The following is a 20,367-nucleotide window of genomic DNA, read 5'->3' on the forward strand; positions in this document are numbered from 1 at the left end:
TAGATACAATGTCTAGAAGAATCCATCTTGTTGCTAAAATTCCATTCTGAGTGTGTTGTAACAATGTTGTTCTTCATGTCATGTTCATCGTGCAAATCTTCATGCCTACAACATTTTTCTTGTTATTTAGTTGCTGACTAATTCTCATGACTTGAAGTTTTCTCTTCATCCAGTGAGCATGTTAACTTCTTCATTGCAATACACAATCAAGGACACTTTGAGTCTTCCTTTGAACTTTCAAGCCTATCATCATTTCTAAGTGACTCGTGATAGCCTTGAGTTTACTTTTATTTTTGTTCTCTACAAAACTTATCTTTTCTGAATACACTTAAGCAAACTCATCAGTAGGCATAAACTCATAAGGCTTATGATTTGTTTTGAGAGGGTTTGCCATAACTAAAACACAAAGGTACCCAACCTTAGGGTCCTTTGTGATTAAGAGCCTAAGAGAAACCTATCCTTAGCCCAAACTAAACCTATTCTAGCATGCCTTTAGAAATTCATGCATATACTAACAACATGTAAAACACACGAAAAAATTGAGTCAAGGAGAGACACAACCTGAGCAATCACATGCAAGAACCTTTGTTTGAGTGAATGAGTGTCTTCTTAAACTCAAGAGAAATTCACAACTCACTTTTTTCCATGAGAGCTTTATAAAAACTAAGTCTAGAAGTTGTGAGTCGCACACTTATTCTATGCATTTTTTATTGTCTCTTTCTTCTTTTATTCGTTGTTGTAAAAGTGAGAACACAAGGTGGTTATTTATAGAGAAAACACACTACTACAAACATTGTTTTTACGACGCGCAATCTACGACGGTTCTCGAGAACCGATTTAGTATATGACGCGGTGGCAATTTTGTAATTAGAAATACAAACATATTTTTTACATCGTACATTTTAAGGCAGTTATAAATAATCGTCTTAGAATGGATGGTGGCGGCAATGTTGTAATTACCACAAATTAAGACAACCACGGTGCTGCCCTAGGACCGTCTTTGTATACGATACTTATAATTACCTAAACGGCGCCGCTACTCCCTTACCCATTCTCTCAGCCATCGTTGTTCCTCTCAACCATTCTCTCCCTCACCTAAATGGCTTACACACCTCAACCTCACACACCTTACCTAAATTTTGGTTGTTTGTAAACTCTATGCTCTGATTTTGAGAACTACCACTGAGGGTTTTTTTAACCCTGTTTTTTGTTTTTGTTTCATTGTTTGGATTCTGAAATGTTTTTGAGCTGGCTTTGTGGCCTACAACATGATTTGAACCTCCGACAGACGTCGTACGTGACGAGGATCGAGTGGATCAAAGCCGACGCGCGCAACACCAACATGAAGATTGACGTCCGGTGGTACTACCGGTCGGAGGAGTCAATAGGCGGCCACCGCCAGTTTCACGGCTCCAAGGAGGTTTTCCTCTCCTATCACTTCGATGTTCAGAGCGCCGACACAGTTGAAGCCAGGTGTACGGTCCACAGCTCCAAGAGCTACACGAAGCTCAATGCTATCGAAAACGACGATTTCTTCTATCGTTTTGAGTACAATTCCTTCACCGGCGCCTTCAATCCTGATAGAGTTGCTATGTGAGTCCATAACTACTCCGAGATATATATATATATATATATATATATATATATATATATATATATATATATATTGTTATAGTCTCTGTTGCACTAAATTTGAAATATAAATTGTTCCTTTTTGGTAGATTCTCTTATAATCTCTGCTGCGCTAAATTCGAAATATAAATTGTTTTTGTTTTTGGTAGAATTTCGTTTTGGAATGGAATTTGTGCCTTTATTTTATTCAGTAGCCATATATGATTAGCAATTAATTTAGAGTGTGTTTTTGTTAATGGCTCAGGTTACTGTGACTGTTCAAAAATATGTAGTGCCTAATATGTTATTAGGATTTTTATTTGTTTGTTCAGTTGGAAAATGGTAACCAGTAGCTTTTTGTTAGAATCGAGAAGTTGTGGGATCTTATCTAGATTCTGACTTGTGTGATGTAAGTTGTTTAAAATTTTCATTGCAAGTATTTTGGGATCTTATCCAGTAGCTTTTTTTTTGTTTTGTTGAAAAAGTTATGGGTTTTCTCCTTGCTGCAAATGGTCTTTTGGTTCTTTACATTGCCATCAACTTGTTCAAGATTTACTATGGTGATGATTGGGGTGGTCTTTTTGAGGCCATCACTGGTTATGGTCTTGGTGGGTCTTCTATGGCTTTGTTTGGAAGAGTAGTTGATGGAGGTATCTATACTAAGGTTGCTGATGTTGGTGTTGATCTTGTCCGAAAGGTTGAAAGAAACATCCCCGAAGATGATCCAAGAAATCTAGCTATAAGAAATATAATCCTGAAACTAGGCCCCCTTATTTGGTTTTTAAACATTCTCTAGTTAATTCTTTTGTATTTGTCTGAATAAATTACTGTGTACACAGGTGATTGCTGATAATGTTGGTGATAATGTTGGAAATTCTCAATTAATGTTTTTGTCTTTTTTTTTTTTGTTTAAGCATTGCTGTTGCTCATGCATTGAAACCAAATTATTCAGTAAGAAGCCACAGTCTATTTGTCTTGCCTTGTACATATTTATTGGCTTTATGCATTTTTTGGATTAGAAAGATTTTTAATCTAGTTAATTTCTTCCTTCAATTTTAATCATGCAATCAGCTCATTATTATTATTAATTTGGTGTATGTAACAGGTTTATAGCAGTGCCTTGGGGTTGGTGCGTTCTATGGTGAGTACACATTATTCTAAATTATGTTAGTGTACCAGGACCAACATTGCAATATGCAACACAATTTATCATTTAAATGACCTAAAAAAATTTGCTCTATCGAGCTTTCTGAATTATGTTTCACAATGAGTAACCAAGCTGTTGTATTGGATTTCACCTCCCTTAAGTAGTACTTATAGTGAGTCAACCTATCTTCTATTTATTAGAAGTCAACTATGTCTTCTACTTGAATTGATATATGTCATCTGTTATTGTTGTTTCATTACTATGCCAATGGAGTGTTAGTTGATGGAATCATTCATTTAAATACTAACTTAGACAGAACGCAATTTTCACAACTACCATTACCACACCTTAAAGTTGGATATTTAACTGCACCTCATGTGGGGGCATCGATTGCACCTCATAATGACTGGAAGCGATCAGAATTCCTTTTGGATCATGAAAAGCTTCAGCAGGTAAGATGTGGCTAACAAGTTGAAATGTTTTAATAGGCAAAGTCACATTTAGTATTAAAATCATTGCATAACCTCTCGGATCTAGTGTCACAACTGCGAAATTAAAAAATGGAAAATTTATGTATGTTTTTTCCTCTATAATATAAATAAGAATATTTATTCTTTTTTAAAAAAGTTTACCCTTTACAGAGGTGAAATTCTTCTAAACTAGATTGTATTTTTTGTTTAATATTTATATATTATTTATTATTAATGGGATGTTTTTTTCTCGATAATAATGGGAATATTTTTATATTGGATCATTAAATAAATAGGAATTATTTTGTATATAATTTTCAAATAATTATTATAAAATTAAACTATTTTTAAATATATGATAATTTATTATTAAACACAATATATTAATTATTATTTTTCGAATTAGATTTACTATTTTTATGGGGTTTAGCAATTTAATACATATTTACCTATTTTATGGCCCTTGAATTGCTCTTTTTTCACAATTATGATTTTTATTATTTGATTTGTGATAATGAGGGTTTTAAAAAATTGTTTATCTTTTTGTTTTCTTTTAAGAAGTTCATTTAAAAATTAATAACGAACACTATTGTTGAAAATTACGATAAAAATCAATTAAAAACATTAAGTATTATATATTTGATTGTGATAAAAAAAAATATTATATATTTGGTATATTTTTAAACTTTTTTAGCATATCAAAGATTAAAGATACGGCATTTCCCTTATTTTAATTATTATTTTAATGTTGCTGTTGAAGTATTTATTTTGAGCTTTACCGTATTTTCCCATTAAAATTTTCCAACTTTCAAGTTTCAATTCAAGCAGCTTTGGAAAACCCAACCAGCCAACAGGTTTTTTTCAACTATTGAAATTTCCAAGTTGTTTTAAATTTCTGGAGCAAACGGTTTTTCACTTTTCTCTGCTCTTTTTCCTTTTTTCTGTGTTTTTTTTGTTTTTTATTTATTTATTTCATTTTCACTTTCTGGGTTGAGTGAGCCAGTTAACTTCTGGAGGGAACTGAAAAGAAGTCTTTATAAAAGATTACACCTTTAGAAGAGTCTTGTATTCTGAGCAATATTCAGAGTTTGATGTTGGTATGTAAAAAATAAGTTTTTTTATATATATTTTTGTGTAGTTAATTTTTCCTTGAGTTTCAGCTTCTTGTCTTTTAAAAGTTTAGGTAACTGCTGGATACGAAGCAGGTTTATGCACAAGGGTGTTTTTTTTTTTGCTCCTTTAGAAAAGCCTTTGGTATTTTTGGTTGCTTTTGCTCTGCTCAAAGTTCAAGGTCAAGAAATATTTGAATTAAATGAGTGGCTTTTTGACAAAATTTATGAGAGTTTGAATTTGCTATTTTTAAGCATTTTTCAAAATTTTCTTACCAAAGTATGTTTTGAGGTTGTAATAATATGGCAAAACATTTTTCTATTTTTGTATTTATTTGATTGTCTTTCTTTTAATCCTTTTTGTTATGAATCAAATTTCTGGTTTCAGTACTAGAAAGTTGAAAACTTGATAACTGAGCAAGTACCCATTTTTCAGAGATGGAAACAGAAGGGAAAAAAATTAACTTTGTTAGAAGATAACTGCATTTCTTCCCCGTATGATTTTCTACTCAAACCCTAGAGTGTTGTGATCAATGATTTTTGCAATTTAGTGCAAAGTTAAAAGTTTTAAATGGATCAGCTAATTCAGCTAAACAACTTAAAAAATCCAAAGTTTGTGTCTTTGTTTTCTTTCTTCCTAGTATCTGGGAATCCTTTGATGAGTTTTCATTTTGGTTTCCTTGCATGTTTAAGAAGATTCAAATTTTTGGTTTTGCTAAAATACTCAATTTTTTTTTTATGGCATGTTTTCTAATGAATCATTTTTCTTTCTGAGTACATTGTTTGTTGATTTGTGGCTTGTAGATGTTGGTTTGATTGTGGACTTAGGAGTGAGTAGTTTGATATATGCGCATGGAAGGAAGAGAAGGCTTCAATTCTGGGGTTACAGTGATAGGGGCAGAAGCTCCATCAGCCTATCATATGGCACCAAGGAGTGAAGCTCCAAGTCAGGTTCCTCCTCCTGTTCCTGAAGCAACAGCTGGAGCTATTGGTGTCTCACCTGTGAGTGTGGAATTGGATGGAACAACAGCTAAGAAGAAATCTGATTCTATTTTAGCAAGGGAGTGTTGAACTGTGGTCTGCAACCATAATTTGTGGTTGCAATACCACATCAGCTGCACTTTGTCTGCCATTTTTCCTCTCTCACAATTTTATGAGGTTTTGGAAGTTTTTGCTACTACGACAATGATGACAATTAAAACCTTGAATTTAACATTTGTTCCCAAAATATATCATTTTATTGATTTATTGTAATAACTTTTCTACTAACTCCACTTAACATAGGAAAATACCAACATAATAATTGGTTTTTGTTTAATTTTGCTCAAACTAAGATAATTCATAATATATGTAGCCTGGGACAAATGTATGACTACTTTTTGTAGATATTATTATATTATGAGTAGTACTTGTTGAAATTATTAATTACTATAAGTTTCTACTAATTTCTGTTAATATCTATTGTTAGTCCTATCTGCTAGTGGTGTAATTTCAAATGTTACACTTTGCCAGCCTGATTCTTCTGGGGAACCTTAACCTATGAGGTGCTGCTGTAAATAATCTCATCAGTACATGTTTTATTTTATAATTTTTTAACTTGTCTTTTTTGTAGTTACATTTTCAATTTGTTTGAAATTTTCCTTGTCATGTTTTAAATGCTTGATGAGAAGTCCTTGTCATGCGCTGATATTCTTGTCATGGCTGCTAGAGATGCAGTTTTTTTGTAAGATATTCAACTTAAATAATACATTACTATTTTCTTTGTAACTAATTTCCCTCTTTCTCTTTTATGGTGCAAGGAGATTGTCAAGCCACCTCAATTTTCTTCCAACATAACCTTCCCCATCTCTATTCAAATTAAATCAATTTTGTCTAATTTCATGCTTTAAATTTGGCAGCCTGGCCCGAGGGAACATGTACTTTAGTGCTTCATTAGGCGCAACAGTGTCTCACGGGCATATTATATGTTTCTCTGTTTATCTAGTGGTTAGTACTTAGTTAATACTACTCGAGCTTATATTTTTTTTTCTTCTTTTTGAGGCTTTGTTTGTGTTATTGTTAATTACAGCACTAGTAGCTGATGATGGCAAGTTCATTACCATTACCCTATCTCAGCATTCCCTATTATTCAATGTTAGTGATTTGATTTTGAATTTAATGCTTGAGATGAATCGACCGCTCATTTCATGATTCAAGGTTTGGATTCTAACTGGGAAGTGTTATCGAAATGTCGATCTAAACCAAGTCACTCGATGGTTATAATTACTAGGAATAGAGTTAGAATTATTGGTTGTCAAGATTATTGATTTTAAGGTTGGGGTTTTGAGTTGATGATCAAGGTACTGGTTGTTGATCTTAAATCCATAGAATTTTCATAGTTAAGGAATTAACATGAAATGAACCATTGAATCCAATAAAATTGAATATAAAGGAATCATGTATGTGTAAACTAATGATTGCAAGATTGTTAAATAGGTGAAATCCGATCCCAATGCATCGAGGTCTTTATGGATGATTTCTCCATTTTTGGAAGCTCGTTTGATGTGTGCTTGTCCAACCTTGAAATTGTGCTAAAAAGGTGTGTTGATACAAATCTCATTCTCAATTGGGAGAAATGTCATTTTATTGTGACTAAAGGGATTGTTCTTGGCCATAAAATATCATCAAGGGGCATTGAAGTGGATAAAGATAAAGTGGATATTATTGAAAAGTTGCCTCCACCAGTGAATGTAAAAGGAATCAGGAGTTTTCTCGGTCGAGCGGGCTAGACGCTTCATCAAAGACTTCTCAAAGATAGCTAATCCATTAAGCAACCTTCTCAATAAGGACACACAATTTAATTTTGATGTAGATTGTTTAAATGTGTTTAATCATTTGAAGTCTAGTTTAGTTTCTGCTCAAATAATCATTGCACATGATTGGCCATTACATTTTGAACTTATGTGTGATGCAAGTGATTATGTAGTGAGAGTTGTACTAGGCCAAAGAAAGAATAAAATTTTTCATCCCATAGGCTAGCAAGGTGCTACATGAACACCAAGGGAATTATGCCACTACTGAGAAAGAGTTGCTAGCCATAGTGGATGCCTTGGAAAAGTTTAAATCTTATCTGATTGGCTAAAAAGTGATAGTATATACTGACCATCAAGTATTTGTTAAATAAATCAGATTCCAAACCTAGACTTATTCGTTGGGTTTTACTGTTGCAGGAGTTTGATTTGGCAATGATTATATAATCCTTATGTGAATCAATTTCAAGCCTTTATAATATATAAATAATATGGCAAAGATACTAACACCAATTCAAGACTAGTCATTGTCCTTAATTTCCTTATTACTATCTATTTGCATTTACTATGTATTTGCGTATAAAATCAACAAAACAATATCCAATCAATGTCTACCTTTAGCATATCTGATTTATGCACAAGGATAACAAATATGCAATCCCGAGAATTTGTGAATGATTAGAAACAAATTGCTGCAACACTAAAATATCTCATATAATAAAATACTCAGGCCATTTTAGAAATTATGCTAATTAGAAAAGGTCTCAATTTCTAGGGTTCACACTCAACACAAGAACACATCAATTTCACTTTAATTTTGCATCGAGACATCAATTGGTCCATCAAACACAGTCAATTCATGATTAAAAGCATAAGAACAAAATTGGATTTCATAAAACAACCCAAAATAACCCAAAATTGATCCTCCAAGGATTCCTACGCATGTTCATTCCAATCCCCAAGCATGAGTAACTCATCTCTTACCTCTAAGCGAGCTCACGTGTGTAGTTCAGTAGCGATAGCGGCGTCTCTAGTGGTTTTCTAAGATTCTTCAAGCTTTTTTTCTGGTTGTTCTACTAGGGTTTTCAAGTGTTAGAGAGAAGGAGAAGGGATTGGATCCTTAATTTCACTGTCTCCGTGCGAGGGGCATTTGTCTCTCTATACACATTATTGTGTAAATCCCAACAGTGTCAATGTGAAAAAATGAGTTCTGAAGGTGGTGTCCAAATTTCACAACAAGCCAACGGTTAATGAGTTCGGGATCATAGTTTTACTGGGACAAGTTTGGGTGTATGCGAGAAAAAGAGAGGGTTTGGGAGAGTAAGAAGGAAAAACGAATTTGAGAGGAAGAGAGAGCATAAAGACGTATCGTAAATGTAAAAACAAACATAATATGTTTCTATTTATAGCTAGGGTACTCTCAGCCTATTATTTACTTTATTTTTCTTTAAGGAACTCTATTTACTTTTTCATTGAATTAATAACCAATTAAAACATCCATTCATTTTCTAAAACATCATTTTACTCTTATTTATTTAATTTCTAAAAAAAATATATTAATCTTTAAATAAAACTCTTTCTATTTATTTGATGAAAAGCGGGGTGTTACAGAGAACAAAGCCTTTGACCCTTCTTTCGTAGTTTCTTCAAGGTAACCGTGTTTTTTATGCCTTCTCCTGGTTAGTTTAGGCCTCTCTTAGTTTCTTTTGTGATTTGGGTACCGTTATTGGATGTTTTCACACTTCCTTTGAAAAACCTTTGAAAATGAGACGTTGTAAAAGTTGCCTTTTTATAAAATTGATTTTGCTTTTGGGACCTTCGTTGAACCCCAGTCACATTGGCGTGACCGAAATTTCAAAATGACGTCTTTTTTATGTGGACTCCAAAAACACCATTTTAGTCCCTTTTAAATTTTAGTGGGTATTTGACCCAAATTTTAACCTTATCTTTGAAATCTATACTAAATTGTCTTCGATTTGGTATATAAAGCTCTACATTTGAACTAACAGACATGAACCTAAGAGATCTCAAAACAACAACGCAAGGAACTAATGGGAGAATATAGATAGGTGAGGGGATTTTATGGTTAGTTTATAGGTTTTAATACCATAGTTGGGGTCAAGGAACCCAATTATGGGGATGTATGTCTGTCCATGTTGCATGCTGGTTTTCAAGAAAATTTGTGTTTTAAACTAATGGGATGCAATATATTTGCTATTGATGAATGAAATTATGAATGTTGTTGTAATGATTGGAATTTTTGGGAAAGGTCTTAATTACAAAGGAGACTCTACCCAAAATTTTATATGTGTTCTTTTATTATATGTGATGTATGTTGTTTTGTATTCCATAGTCCTCCTCTTTAATTTAGAATTTTCCCTAAAATATCAGTCTCATTATATTATGAATTATTATATGTGATGTATGTTGTCTGAAGACCTGGGGAATGTGAATCCTAGGCATGAGATATATGTATATATGTAGAATGCGATTGTTTGTGATGTTGATGATATTGAAATGAGATGTTGTGGATGTTGATAATATTGAAATGAGATGTTGTGGATGTTGATGATGATATTGAGATGAGATGATGTTGATGTTAATGATGACATTGAGATGAGATGATGTTGATGATGTCATTGAGATGAATGCATGTTGTGTATGTACATGGGGGGGGTGCAATGACCTGTCTAAGTATCCTTGGAGAGAGAAGGGGATTTGGTTTAAAAATTATAAGCATCTTGAAGTGGGAAAAGGATTGTTTAAAATTTTTAACTATTCAAAGTTAGTGCATTGATGGTGCCCTTGTTTCATACTGCATAATTGTGTGGAAATAGTATAAACTTTTTCGATAAGTACTTGTGGTTTTTCATGAGGAAACATGTTGGTTCTTGGGTGGCATATCACTCGATTTGAAACTCCCTTGAGACTCATGCTAATCAACATGGGGGGAGTGGTCTGTGCAGGACAGGGTGATCTCAACAGTTGCTGCCTAGTTTTCCTAAGTGAAAGTGTCATGAGGACACGCTTAGGTTATTTCTTGTGAATGGTGTTACATTGCATTTGAGAGTTTAGTTAGGTGCATGCATCATTCTGAGCATAATTGATTTGAATTGTTGAAAATTTGATGACTAGTTCGTTATGTGTATGTAGAGTTGATGTATTATTGAGAATTAATGTGATTATTCATTATTGTTTTCTTTCTAATCATTGTCATCTGATAATTTTTTATCTTTTACCATAAACTCACCCTTGCAATTTTGTACCGTATGGTTGGTGCCTATGATGATCTTAAACTGTCATTCGTAGGAGCAGATGAGTAGTAGTAGGTGTCTTGGAGGGAAGTCTTTTGTTGGAGCCGCCAAGCTGATGTGATAAAGTTAGAGTTTATTTTGGGAGAGAGTTGTGTTTTGTTATCAACTCTTAATTAGTTCTTTTTTATTGGATATGTAAAGTCCAGGTTTAGATACATGTAAAAACTGAATTATACCTTGACATGTGAATGATGTATAGTGGTTCTATATATAAATATATATTTACGTATTTTTCCATTATTTGGTGGACATATATCGCAAAAAAATTTACCACCATTTTCATAATTAAATTAATAGAACTTTCACTTAAAATTGAAATGTCACATTTTAGAGTTAGTGATATCATAGCGACGAGGCGGGTTGTTACACTGTAGGTGTGACAAATGAACCAATTTTCCTATTTCCTATTTGCAAAATCATCCTCAAGATCTAATAATTTCTTATTAGATGTTAGTCCATCATTAAATTTGACACGGATGGATTCTTCCACAACCAAAGTCCTTGTATTAAACACTTTGTAGGCTTTAGATGTATCATAATACCCTAGGAAAATTTCTTACCTTTGAGTCTAACTTAGCAAGTTGATCTTTGGAGTTAAGGATAAAACACTCACATCCAAAACGATGAAAGTAAGATATATTGGGTCTCCTTCCTCTCCATAGTTCATAAGGAATTTTTTTTATCGATGTTCTTATCAATATTCTATTTTAAACATAACAAGTTGTGTTTACTACTTCTTCCTATAAGTGCTTAGGAAATGAGTTTTTGCAAAGCATGGTCCTAGCCATTTCTTGTAGTGTTCTATTTTCCTTTCAACTACCCAATTTTGTTGAGGTGTTCTTGGTGAAGAGAAGTTGGGGAAAATACCATTATTTTCATAGAAGGATCTAAAATCATCATGTTTAAACTCAATCCCATGGTCACTTATGATAGAAGATATACAAAAACTTTTTTCTTTTGAATTCTCAGAATATTTCAAAGACCTTAAAAGACTCATGTATATCTTGAATAGTCATCAACTAACAAAGTCATATTTCTTTCCTCCCAGGATCAACATTCTAGTTGGTCCAAATAGATCCATATGCAACAGCTATAATGTTCTGGAAGTGAAACCATCATCTTTAGATTTGAAAGAGGTTTTGATCTATTCCCTTGTTAACATGTTTCACAGAGAAAATGGGTTTTGAAATATGTTTTAGATTGACATGCCCAAGTTTCTTATGCCAAATCCATCTCTCATGTTCTCTAGACAGTAGACACCTTACCTTCTGTTTACTAAGACCTATCAGATCAACTCACACAAGTAGTTGTGTCGTATGGCAGTGAAGAAAGACTTTCCATCTTCTATCTTAACTATACATTGGTCTTTGTTGAAGGACACAGTATAACCACTTCCGCAAAATTGACTTATGCTCAATATTATACTTTAGACCTTCAACATACAAGACGTTATTTATGGAAGTTAGAGAAGGAATACTAGTTTTACATGTACCGATGATCTTTCCTTTACCCATGCCTCCAAAGGCAACAATTCCTCCTTCAACTAGCTTTAGGTCGAGGAACATGTGTCATTAGCAGTCACTGTCCACGTACCAGCTTAAACCCTAGTCTTTTCCTTCCAAGGATATCTCAACATTTTCATTTGTGTTGGCCATCAGATAGATGTTAACTTGTTCATCGTTTGAGCTACTACTTTTCTCACTATCTGAGTCATCCCAGATGACCATCAAACTTTTTTTTTCTTGTGACTAGAATATCTTTTTTTCTTCAATTGGGGACACTCAACTTTCATATGTTTAGGTTTTCTACATTCAAAGCATATGATTTTGTTGGTCTCCTCTTTGTATTTCTTTATAAATCTAGTGTCTTTTGTTTTGGAGAAGTGTTGAAACTTTCCTTTCATTTCCAACATTTGTTTGAACTTTTCGGACATCAAATCCATTTCATCATTTGTGGATCCTCCAAAATTATTGTCTGAGCCATCAAACTCAACCATCTTCACTCTAAGAGCTTTAAAGGAGCTCTTATTTTCTTTTATTTTGTAGCTAGTCTCTCCAAACTTAAGGGCAGTAGAATCTTTCTTTGGTAGATGATCTCTTTTCTGAAGATGAACTTCAAGAACTCTTAGGATACCCAACAGTTCATCCCATGCAAGAGTTATCAGATTTCTATCTTCTTGGATGTATATTGCTTTTGGTTCCCACACCATGGGAAAGTTATATAGAGCTTTCAAGTTTATTTGAGCTTTGGTGAAGGTGTGTCCAGAGCTTGAAGTCCATTTATAAGCACTTGAAGTCTTCCAAACTTATCATCCATAGATTCTCCTTATTTCATGGAGAAACTCTCATAGTGCCTCGGCAGATTGGCAGCTTTTCTGAGTTGAATATCTTTTGTACCTTCATAATTGATGCTTAGTGAATCCTAGATCTCTTTGGCTATTTTCAATATGCAGATCTTGTTGTACTCATTCCTAGACAGAGCACATGTCAGAGTATTTAGCTCCATTGTAGCAAAGTTAGTGTATGTCCATTCTACTTCTTGCTAGGAATGGGTATGTATTTATTTGTAATGATCATCTAGAGTCTGTTATGAGTGGACTTGATGTACATCTCCATTTTGTCCTTCTAATAAGGATAGTCTTCTCATGTGAAGCTTGGAGGTCTTGTGAGGGATTCTCCCTCAGCAATGAACTGACAGTTGTTGGTGTTATCTATTATCAGGATCTTTTCTTCTAGACACTATCAGCTGATCAACCCTTAGAGACTAAGCTCTTATACCAAACTGTAAAAGCAAATATCACAAGAAGGGGCCTAAATTGTGATTTTAAGAATTTTTAAAGCCTTTTTTTGTGAAAACAAAGTTATCGTGCAAAGTATAACTTTATAATACAGATAACAAATTTTCACAAATGCAAGTTCAAACGATAGGAACAAATTTTGCAAAATTGAAAGAGTTTTCAAACAAAATCAAATTCAAAACCTAGGTCAGTTTAAAACAAAAAAGAAATAGAAAGCATATAAGACACATAGATATTTGTATTAGTTCGTCTCTATCATTGATATTACATCTAGTTCTTGGCTAACCACCAACTTTCACTAACTTCCCAAAGTTATAAGTATTTTTCACTACCATTTCCGACTCTTACAACAAACTTATCACCAAGCTTCAACAACTCAGTATTCTTTGTCCTATCAAGCCATTGTTGGCTCTAAACAAACCAAAAGATTTGTGGTTTGTTTGCACACTAACTAACTCTTAATTGTCTTAAATATGATTATGAAATCTAAGCACCTAGCCTTTTCTCTCAAGGCGTTCAAGGTGTTCTGAGAGCTTTTTCAAACTTTACAAGAATGTACAGAGAACTTACTTTTTACAAAAGAATTTGAATGTCAGCGAATAGGTCCGTAACCCATATCTTCAATGCTTCAGGTATTTATAGGCTTCTTCTTCAAGTGTTTGTGCTCTCTAAACAAATATAATTCTTCTCTTGAGCTTTCGTATGATGTTTATGATCGTTGGAGCATTAAATGCACGTACTTCTTCATGCTAGAAAACCACTATGGTTGGCTTTCATGTTGAACACTATAGTAGAAAACCACTTCCTTTGAGTAAAAGTAGGTCTGTCGCCACAAAGTTCGTCTTTTGATGTCATTTGGCAACAATCAAATCTTGAACTTCATTTATTCTTCATAGGATTTGACAGATCTTAGGAGAATGTCTTATGAGACAATTCCTGTAAAATATATCTTTAATGTTGTATCAGATCATGACATGAGCTTGCTTTCGTCTGAACCCTCAGACACGAGTTTATGAAACATAGTTTGATAATGCATAAGACGTAGTTTTTAACCATTGTATTTGTTTACATTTAATCAAAATAATTAAGGGTCTTAATTCATCTTAAGACACAAATGTCTTTTGACTTAACAAGTATACATAAACATAACAAATAATCATCTCATAATTAATTAATTAATCAATTGTGAGCACTTAAATTAAATTTAATTAGTTTTATAATTTAATTAAAATACTTAATCAAGCATTATGAAAATTAGTTTTACAATATTCGTTAGAAATTTTTTCCTTGCTTTAAAAATGTGAGCATTGGTGCGTTTAATGGAACAATAAATCTAAAATATATTTTAACTGTTCAAAAATATTTATTTGTTGAAAAATTTAATTTTTAAAAATAAGCCTTTCCAATACAATACACAAACTAGTTTAGTTAATGGAGAAAACACATTTCTAAAAAAAATCTCAATATTTGCCAAGAGAAAAATGATTTTGACTATTACTAATTGAAAACATCTTCCTTTTGCAATAAGATTTAAGGATGTTTATAATTTAACTCGTCAAAATTAAATTGAATAAACAAAAAAAAAATAATTGAAGAAACTAAGAAAATGTTTGATTTCCTTATTACTTTTATTTTCAAAATTATTTTCTAAAATAAATTTATGTTACTTCGTAATTAACTTCTCATCTAAAATTTATAACTTTTTTTTTTGTTTTAAAAACTAATTATGGCCCTAGCTCAATGTTGCATGTGACGAAAAACAAGTTTGATTCAAATTGATTTCACACCTAAAAGTTCTCATTAAATTAGATCAAATGTGAAATCAATCTAAATCAAACTTAAACAGACATGGATAATTTCATTTATAAAATCACACGCAATTCGTATTTGTACAAGTAAAAATGTATGAAACTACTGTGTTCTTCACAATTACATTAACTTAATTACTTCCAATTAAAGTTTACCAATTTAGTTATTTATTTTTAAGAAAAATATTTTATTAATTATATTTATAATTTATATATTCTTTAAATTATTCTTTTTTATTTACGTTTTTAGATTTATTTAATATAATCACGTTTGAAAACTGTTATCAAAACTAATTCATTAATCTACTTCAATCTAAACTGCGTTAATCAGATTTATTAACTTAAATTTGATATTATATTCAATCCAAACTATATTACAATTTACCTTTTATATGATCAGATCAAATAATTTTACCTAAATATCAATCCAAATCCAACCACAAATACTCTCAATTTTGCCAAAAGTTGAATATAACTACATGGACAATGGTTGGAAAATGGGAATGAGTAAAAGATGGTAGAGCCTAGACAATGATATTATATTTAAAACCGGATTTGCCAATGCAATCAGATGGCGCAACTTGTGCACCAGGTTGAACTGAACCCGTAAGCTGCGTTTTAAGCTACTTCCATTAACTACCCGAAGCAAAACTGCAGCAAAAGTATACTAAAAATAATTACTATTACATACAAGCATAACGTGCAAGCAGAGTGATAAATACTTTGTACATACATTACAGGGAATCTGCTTCCCCAAGAATAAAGCAAGCCAGACAGAAATGTAATACCACTTAACCAAACTCCCCAAGAGCATTAGCAATTTAGCACAGGCACCTGCACATATAAGTTAAGAACCATCTAACCCTTCAAAGGTCATGTTCTCACATCTTTGAGTGCACCCACTTTTTCAAGCTCACCGACCAAATCCTTAAGCGATGGAACCTTAGTAGCCAAGGTCCTGTATAATCTAGAATATCGTGCCCGAGTGCCATCAGCAGTCCTTGCTAGAGCAAGCAAGCTTAGAGCCTCGGGTAGTTCATTAAATACTTGTTTCATTTCCTCCAAGCTCATATTTTCCAAAACGGAGGGTCTAGGGGCAATCCTCACAATTTCACTACCTTTTGGTTCCTGAACTCGTGCGTCGGCTTTAATGACTAGTTCGGAATTAGAGTTTGCACCACATTTTATTATAAATGGTGAGGACGAGCCTGTATTAAATTGGAGTACATTCCACTGTGCAACGTCAGTTTCAGATCCAGAGCCCAGATCTGTTGATGGCTTGCGACCATGAGAAATATCTTGAATGGGGTCATCTTCTTCAGGAATTGACTGTATGATAACAAAATAAAGGATTTGGGCATCAAAGAAAATCAATCCAAATTCATTTTCATCAGTGCAGTTCTTTAGCATATACCTAAGCTATAGTCACAAACAGCAAAGTAATCAATTTTGTTCAATTTCAGTATTGATGATTATTCGAAGTGTTACCAACTCGGACACCAGATGAAAGAAGTTACGCATACACTACACTATTTTGCATACCTCAACCAAGTAGTGAGCATCTGCAATGTGCCTCTGAGCACATGGATGATCAATTTCAAGAAGCGAAGGCATCTGCTCTGTTAATTCATTCAGAGAAGTAAGCATCGTTTTTTTCTTACTTTTGCTCAAGATGTTCACGGAAGAAAGCCTTATTATATCCTGTTTAAATAAAGCCTTGAATTATTAATAATATCCAATCAATGCACTAACTTTCAAAAATAGATTTGAACAATAATATAAAAACCTTGATTTGCTTTAATATGCTATCAAGTGAAATAAGAGATGCTAATCGTGCATCTTCAGCTGCAGTAGAAGGATTTTGAATAGGGGAACCACCATTTTCTAATGTCAATAAAGCTATATCACTTTTCATTTGTTGCAAAATCTGATTAAAGAAAATTGAAGAAATCAACGTCAGCGTATGATAAACAAATTCATTCAAGATAACAGAGCAGGAAGATCCTTCTATGGAATAGTTTGTAAAACCTGATCTTACCACGGACAATGCAATTATCACTATGAATTGATTATCTATGAACAAAGACCAAAGAATACAAACTAAACAAACCAAAATAGCCATCTATTCTTCATCACAGGATACCATATACAGATAGACCTTCCACCCAAGACTACTACCTCCTTTAACCTAAATTGAAACTACAGACAATTATACACATAAAATCTCTTCCGACCTAGAAGCACAACCAAAATGAATTTCTTATTACGTTGGACAGCAATTGTGTCATTCCACCAAAATGATTCATTTCATTGAATAGAATTTCATCTTTATAACATTCCACTACAACAGACTTCTTTAATAGACAATAAATGAGATTGATGAAGAATGTTATTTTTGAATACTAGGACCAAGAATGTTATTTCTAGGTAAACTCAAAAACATGTTTGGTTAGAATTCAATATCTTAATATTTAGTAAAATTCAAATGATAGGAGAAAAGATTTGAAGTGGAAAGGGAAGTTAATATTGTGGTTACAAGATAACTTAAAATTGTCGTGGGAAATCAAAATACTTATCACTTGGCATGGGAACGAAAATCAAGCAAAATATGGGATCACTATATTCTCAACTTCTCTTTTCCAGGAATAGCATTATACACCATGGAAAAAAAACTCCAAGCAAAATATAATGCAAAAAATAATTAAGATGTGAGGCTCTGATATTTCAATATAAGCAAATGAACAACCCTAATATGCCAAGGTCAAACCATTGGATGATATCTTCTCATGCGGCTTGATTGAATCAGCGTAATTTTTAGTTAGAATATCTCACATTGTCTATATATTATATCTCTCTTAAATTAGAGTATCTAAAAAATTATCTCTCAAGATTAGTTTCTCTATTTTCCTAATTTTCATGTTTTCTAATATTTTATGATTCATTACCTTAGAATTATTAGAATAAATAGGCGTGAGTGCATTAGGTTTCATCATCACATTATATCTTATAAAGTAAATATCATTTAAACTCAGTTTTCTCTGTATTATCTCCCTCTATTATCTAAAACCCCATAATTGCAACAGTTATCTTAGATCATCACTTTGGAGTAGTTTCTATTTCATTATTTTTTAATTTGATTCCTTTTGATTTGATTAGGATAAGGAGTCCAAGAATGCTATAAACAAGGGCTAGTGCTTTGTCTACTGTAATGTATCATTATACATCATAGATAAATATCATATTCTATAAATATTATCCAACTGTCTTTTCCTACCCAAATACTTTCAGCTATACTGTATGGTAATGTTGAGCTTTAAAGGGACATGAGAGAAACATGGGAGTAGCAGAAATGAGAATGTTAAGATGGATGTGTGATCATAAAGAAAAGATAGAATACAGAATGACTATGTACGAGAAAAGATTGATGTAACACCCGTTAATGAAAAGATGACAGAAAACCGGTTAAGGTGGTTTGAACATGTACAAAGAAGGCCACAAGACAAGGGGCGCCAATTAGAAGAGTAGATTGCATGATTTTTAGACCAGTGAAAAGGAGACCAAAAAGGACGTTGGAGGAAATCATCAAGGGAGATCGAGATCTCAAGCTAAATATTTCCGAAACTTTTGTTTTTAGCCATGCCAAATGGCGTTGTGTGATCCATGTAGCCGACCTTACCTAGTGGGATAAAAGGCTTTGTTGTTGTCTTTTCCTACCTAAATTCCTATAATTTCAATATTGTATGATATCTGAGTTTTACCATCCTTTGTAAACCAATCCAATCACTACATTACTGTCAAGTTTCCAAAGGTTTGAAGCTCTTACTGTTTGACATATTTTTTATCATAATTTTCAGTGATTGTCTTTGTCCATGCTCTATTCCAAGCATTGATGTGGAGAGCAAGAATGATGAATTTAAACCTTTTCACTGAGAATTAATCCGATAGTTGCATTGATGATAATATAATTGTGGCTAATATTGATTGTGACTTGCGAAGGCACCGATATCAAATTCACACAATTTAATTCATGTCTTCGTTCTATATGCACTCTCCTAGGTAGGAGAGAGATGTTTAAACAACTAGAACTTGTTACCAACATTATCAGGTCAAAAGGTCACAACCATATCATTACATCAATTCTCAGACTCTAGTGTCAAAATAAATTTTTTTAAAAAAAATGTTTTTGCATTATAATCAGGGATTATATCAGGCATTTATTGTGCAACTTTTATCTAGTAACCAATGCAATGACAAAACTGTGAGCTCATGCAGCAACTAAAGATATATTATAACATGATTGCAGGCATGTATAAGATTTAACAATTGGAAAAAAAAACAAAGCACCTTTCTTCTTTTATGATCAACTGATTCTAGAGCTGAGCGTAGCTTCGCTACTTGTGCTGCATCTTCAGCCTCCTCTGTCGCCAAGGTACCAGCAATATCCTGACAATCAAATGGCAGAAAACAGAAGCCTGACACATTATCTAAGGAGCACATTATCTAAGGAGCACAATAACAGATCATGCTCTCATACAAGGGAAATCAATTAAAAAGGATTCATTCATTTCTTTTGGTCCAAGGTATACATCCACAGCACACAATCTAATCAAACAAATCACATAAATCTAACTTTCTCTAAGAATGTAGGTTTGGTCCCTAACTCAACCCCAAAATCTAGCTCAAATAGGATGAGGATTTCCTCTCACTTATATACTCTATCTTGGCCTTATCTCTAGCAGATGTGGGACTTGATTTTTCCAACACACCCCCTCATGCCCAAACATTTTTTGGGCTTGGTGCATGGATAATATGGTGGGTGGCCCGCTAAATGGATCTTAGGCTCTAAACCATCTTAGAATGTGAGTTTGGGCCTAACTCAACTCCAAAAGTTAGCTCGCAGGGCGAGGGTTGCCTCCCACATATATACTTTATTTTGGCCTTATCTTTAGCTGATGTGGGACTTGAGTTTTTCCAACGCTATCCTAGAAGGTAATGAAGGTATGCATCTAAATATATGTTAGTTAATTTGAATGTCTGAATTCAAAATGCATTTAAAAAGTTAGGGAAAATAATATAGTGAAACTCTAAGCAGCACTCTGTCTTTGTTTTCTTTTTGGTGGAAGCACTATTTTTCTTTTGGGGCTAACAATGGACCTAGATCTAGAATTAAGTATAAGAGAAGGTTAAAGAACAAATTTTAAGTTTAAACTAGATTGATAGATAATATCCACCAAAGACGATACAGTGTGACCATTGTCTAAATATCATAAAGAAGCTATGAAAAGTAGCTCATCCAATCAAATATGCCAAAATAAGTAGCTG

The 20,367-nt window shown here is 33.0% G+C and overlaps 2 protein-coding genes across 8 annotated transcripts in view; one reads left to right on the forward strand and one right to left on the reverse strand.

Moving 5' to 3' along the window:
- The first annotated feature begins 920 nt into the window (after window positions 1-920).
- On the forward strand, window positions 921-5,603 carry LOC100803776 (pyrophosphate-energized vacuolar membrane proton pump). Of its 5 annotated transcripts, none has more exons than XR_005889654.1 (3): window positions 921-1,593; window positions 2,162-2,752; window positions 5,142-5,603. XR_005889654.1 is itself a non-coding variant. In XM_003551270.5 (3 exons), coding segments are annotated over exons 1-3 (393 nt in total). In that variant the 5' UTR covers window positions 922-1,237; the 3' UTR covers window positions 5,143-5,603. The 5 variants fall into 5 exon arrangements, 3 of the variants coding, with proteins under 3 accessions (XP_003551318.3, XP_040867851.1, XP_014625779.1); XR_003265520.2 differs by lacking the exon at window positions 5,142-5,603 and having other exon boundaries at window positions 2,162-2,350; window positions 2,717-3,041; XM_003551270.5 differs by having other exon boundaries at window positions 922-1,593; window positions 2,717-2,752.
- Window positions 5,604-15,417: 9,814 nt separating this feature from the next.
- The window catches only part of LOC100818895 (kinesin-like protein KIN-14B), a 44,222-nt gene continuing 39,272 nt past the window's right edge, over window positions 15,418-20,367 (reverse strand). The window contains exons 20-24 of one of the 3 annotated variants that reach the window (XR_003265379.2): window positions 19,390-19,488; window positions 16,832-16,972; window positions 16,588-16,746; window positions 15,834-16,374; window positions 15,418-15,696 (exon numbers count right to left, since the gene is read on the reverse strand). Coding sequence is in view for 1 of the 3 variants with exons in the window: in XM_006602389.4 (XP_006602452.1) it covers window positions 15,919-16,374; window positions 16,588-16,746; window positions 16,832-16,972; window positions 19,390-19,488 (855 nt within the window). In the remaining 2 variants the exon portion in view is untranslated. Of the gene's footprint in view, window positions 16,375-16,587; window positions 16,747-16,831; window positions 16,973-19,389; window positions 19,489-20,367 lie in introns of all 3 variants that reach the window. The other 2 variants (XR_419533.4, XM_006602389.4) reach the window with 2 other exon arrangements.

This window comes from Glycine max, chromosome 18 (assembly GCF_000004515.6).
Source record: "Glycine max cultivar Williams 82 chromosome 18, Glycine_max_v4.0, whole genome shotgun sequence".
NCBI classification, from domain to species: domain Eukaryota; kingdom Viridiplantae; phylum Streptophyta; class Magnoliopsida; order Fabales; family Fabaceae; genus Glycine; species Glycine max.

Excerpts from the sequence above, each read along its gene's own strand:
- LOC100803776 (XM_041011917.1), top strand. The coding sequence starts at position 1,238 with ATGTTTTTGAGCTGGCTTTGTGGCCTACAACATGATTTGAACCTCCGA. Across the intron at positions 1,594-2,716 it reads AATCCTGATAGAGTTGCTAT|GTTTATAGCAGTGCCTTGGG; the intron begins GTGAGTCCATAA and ends TGTATGTAACAG.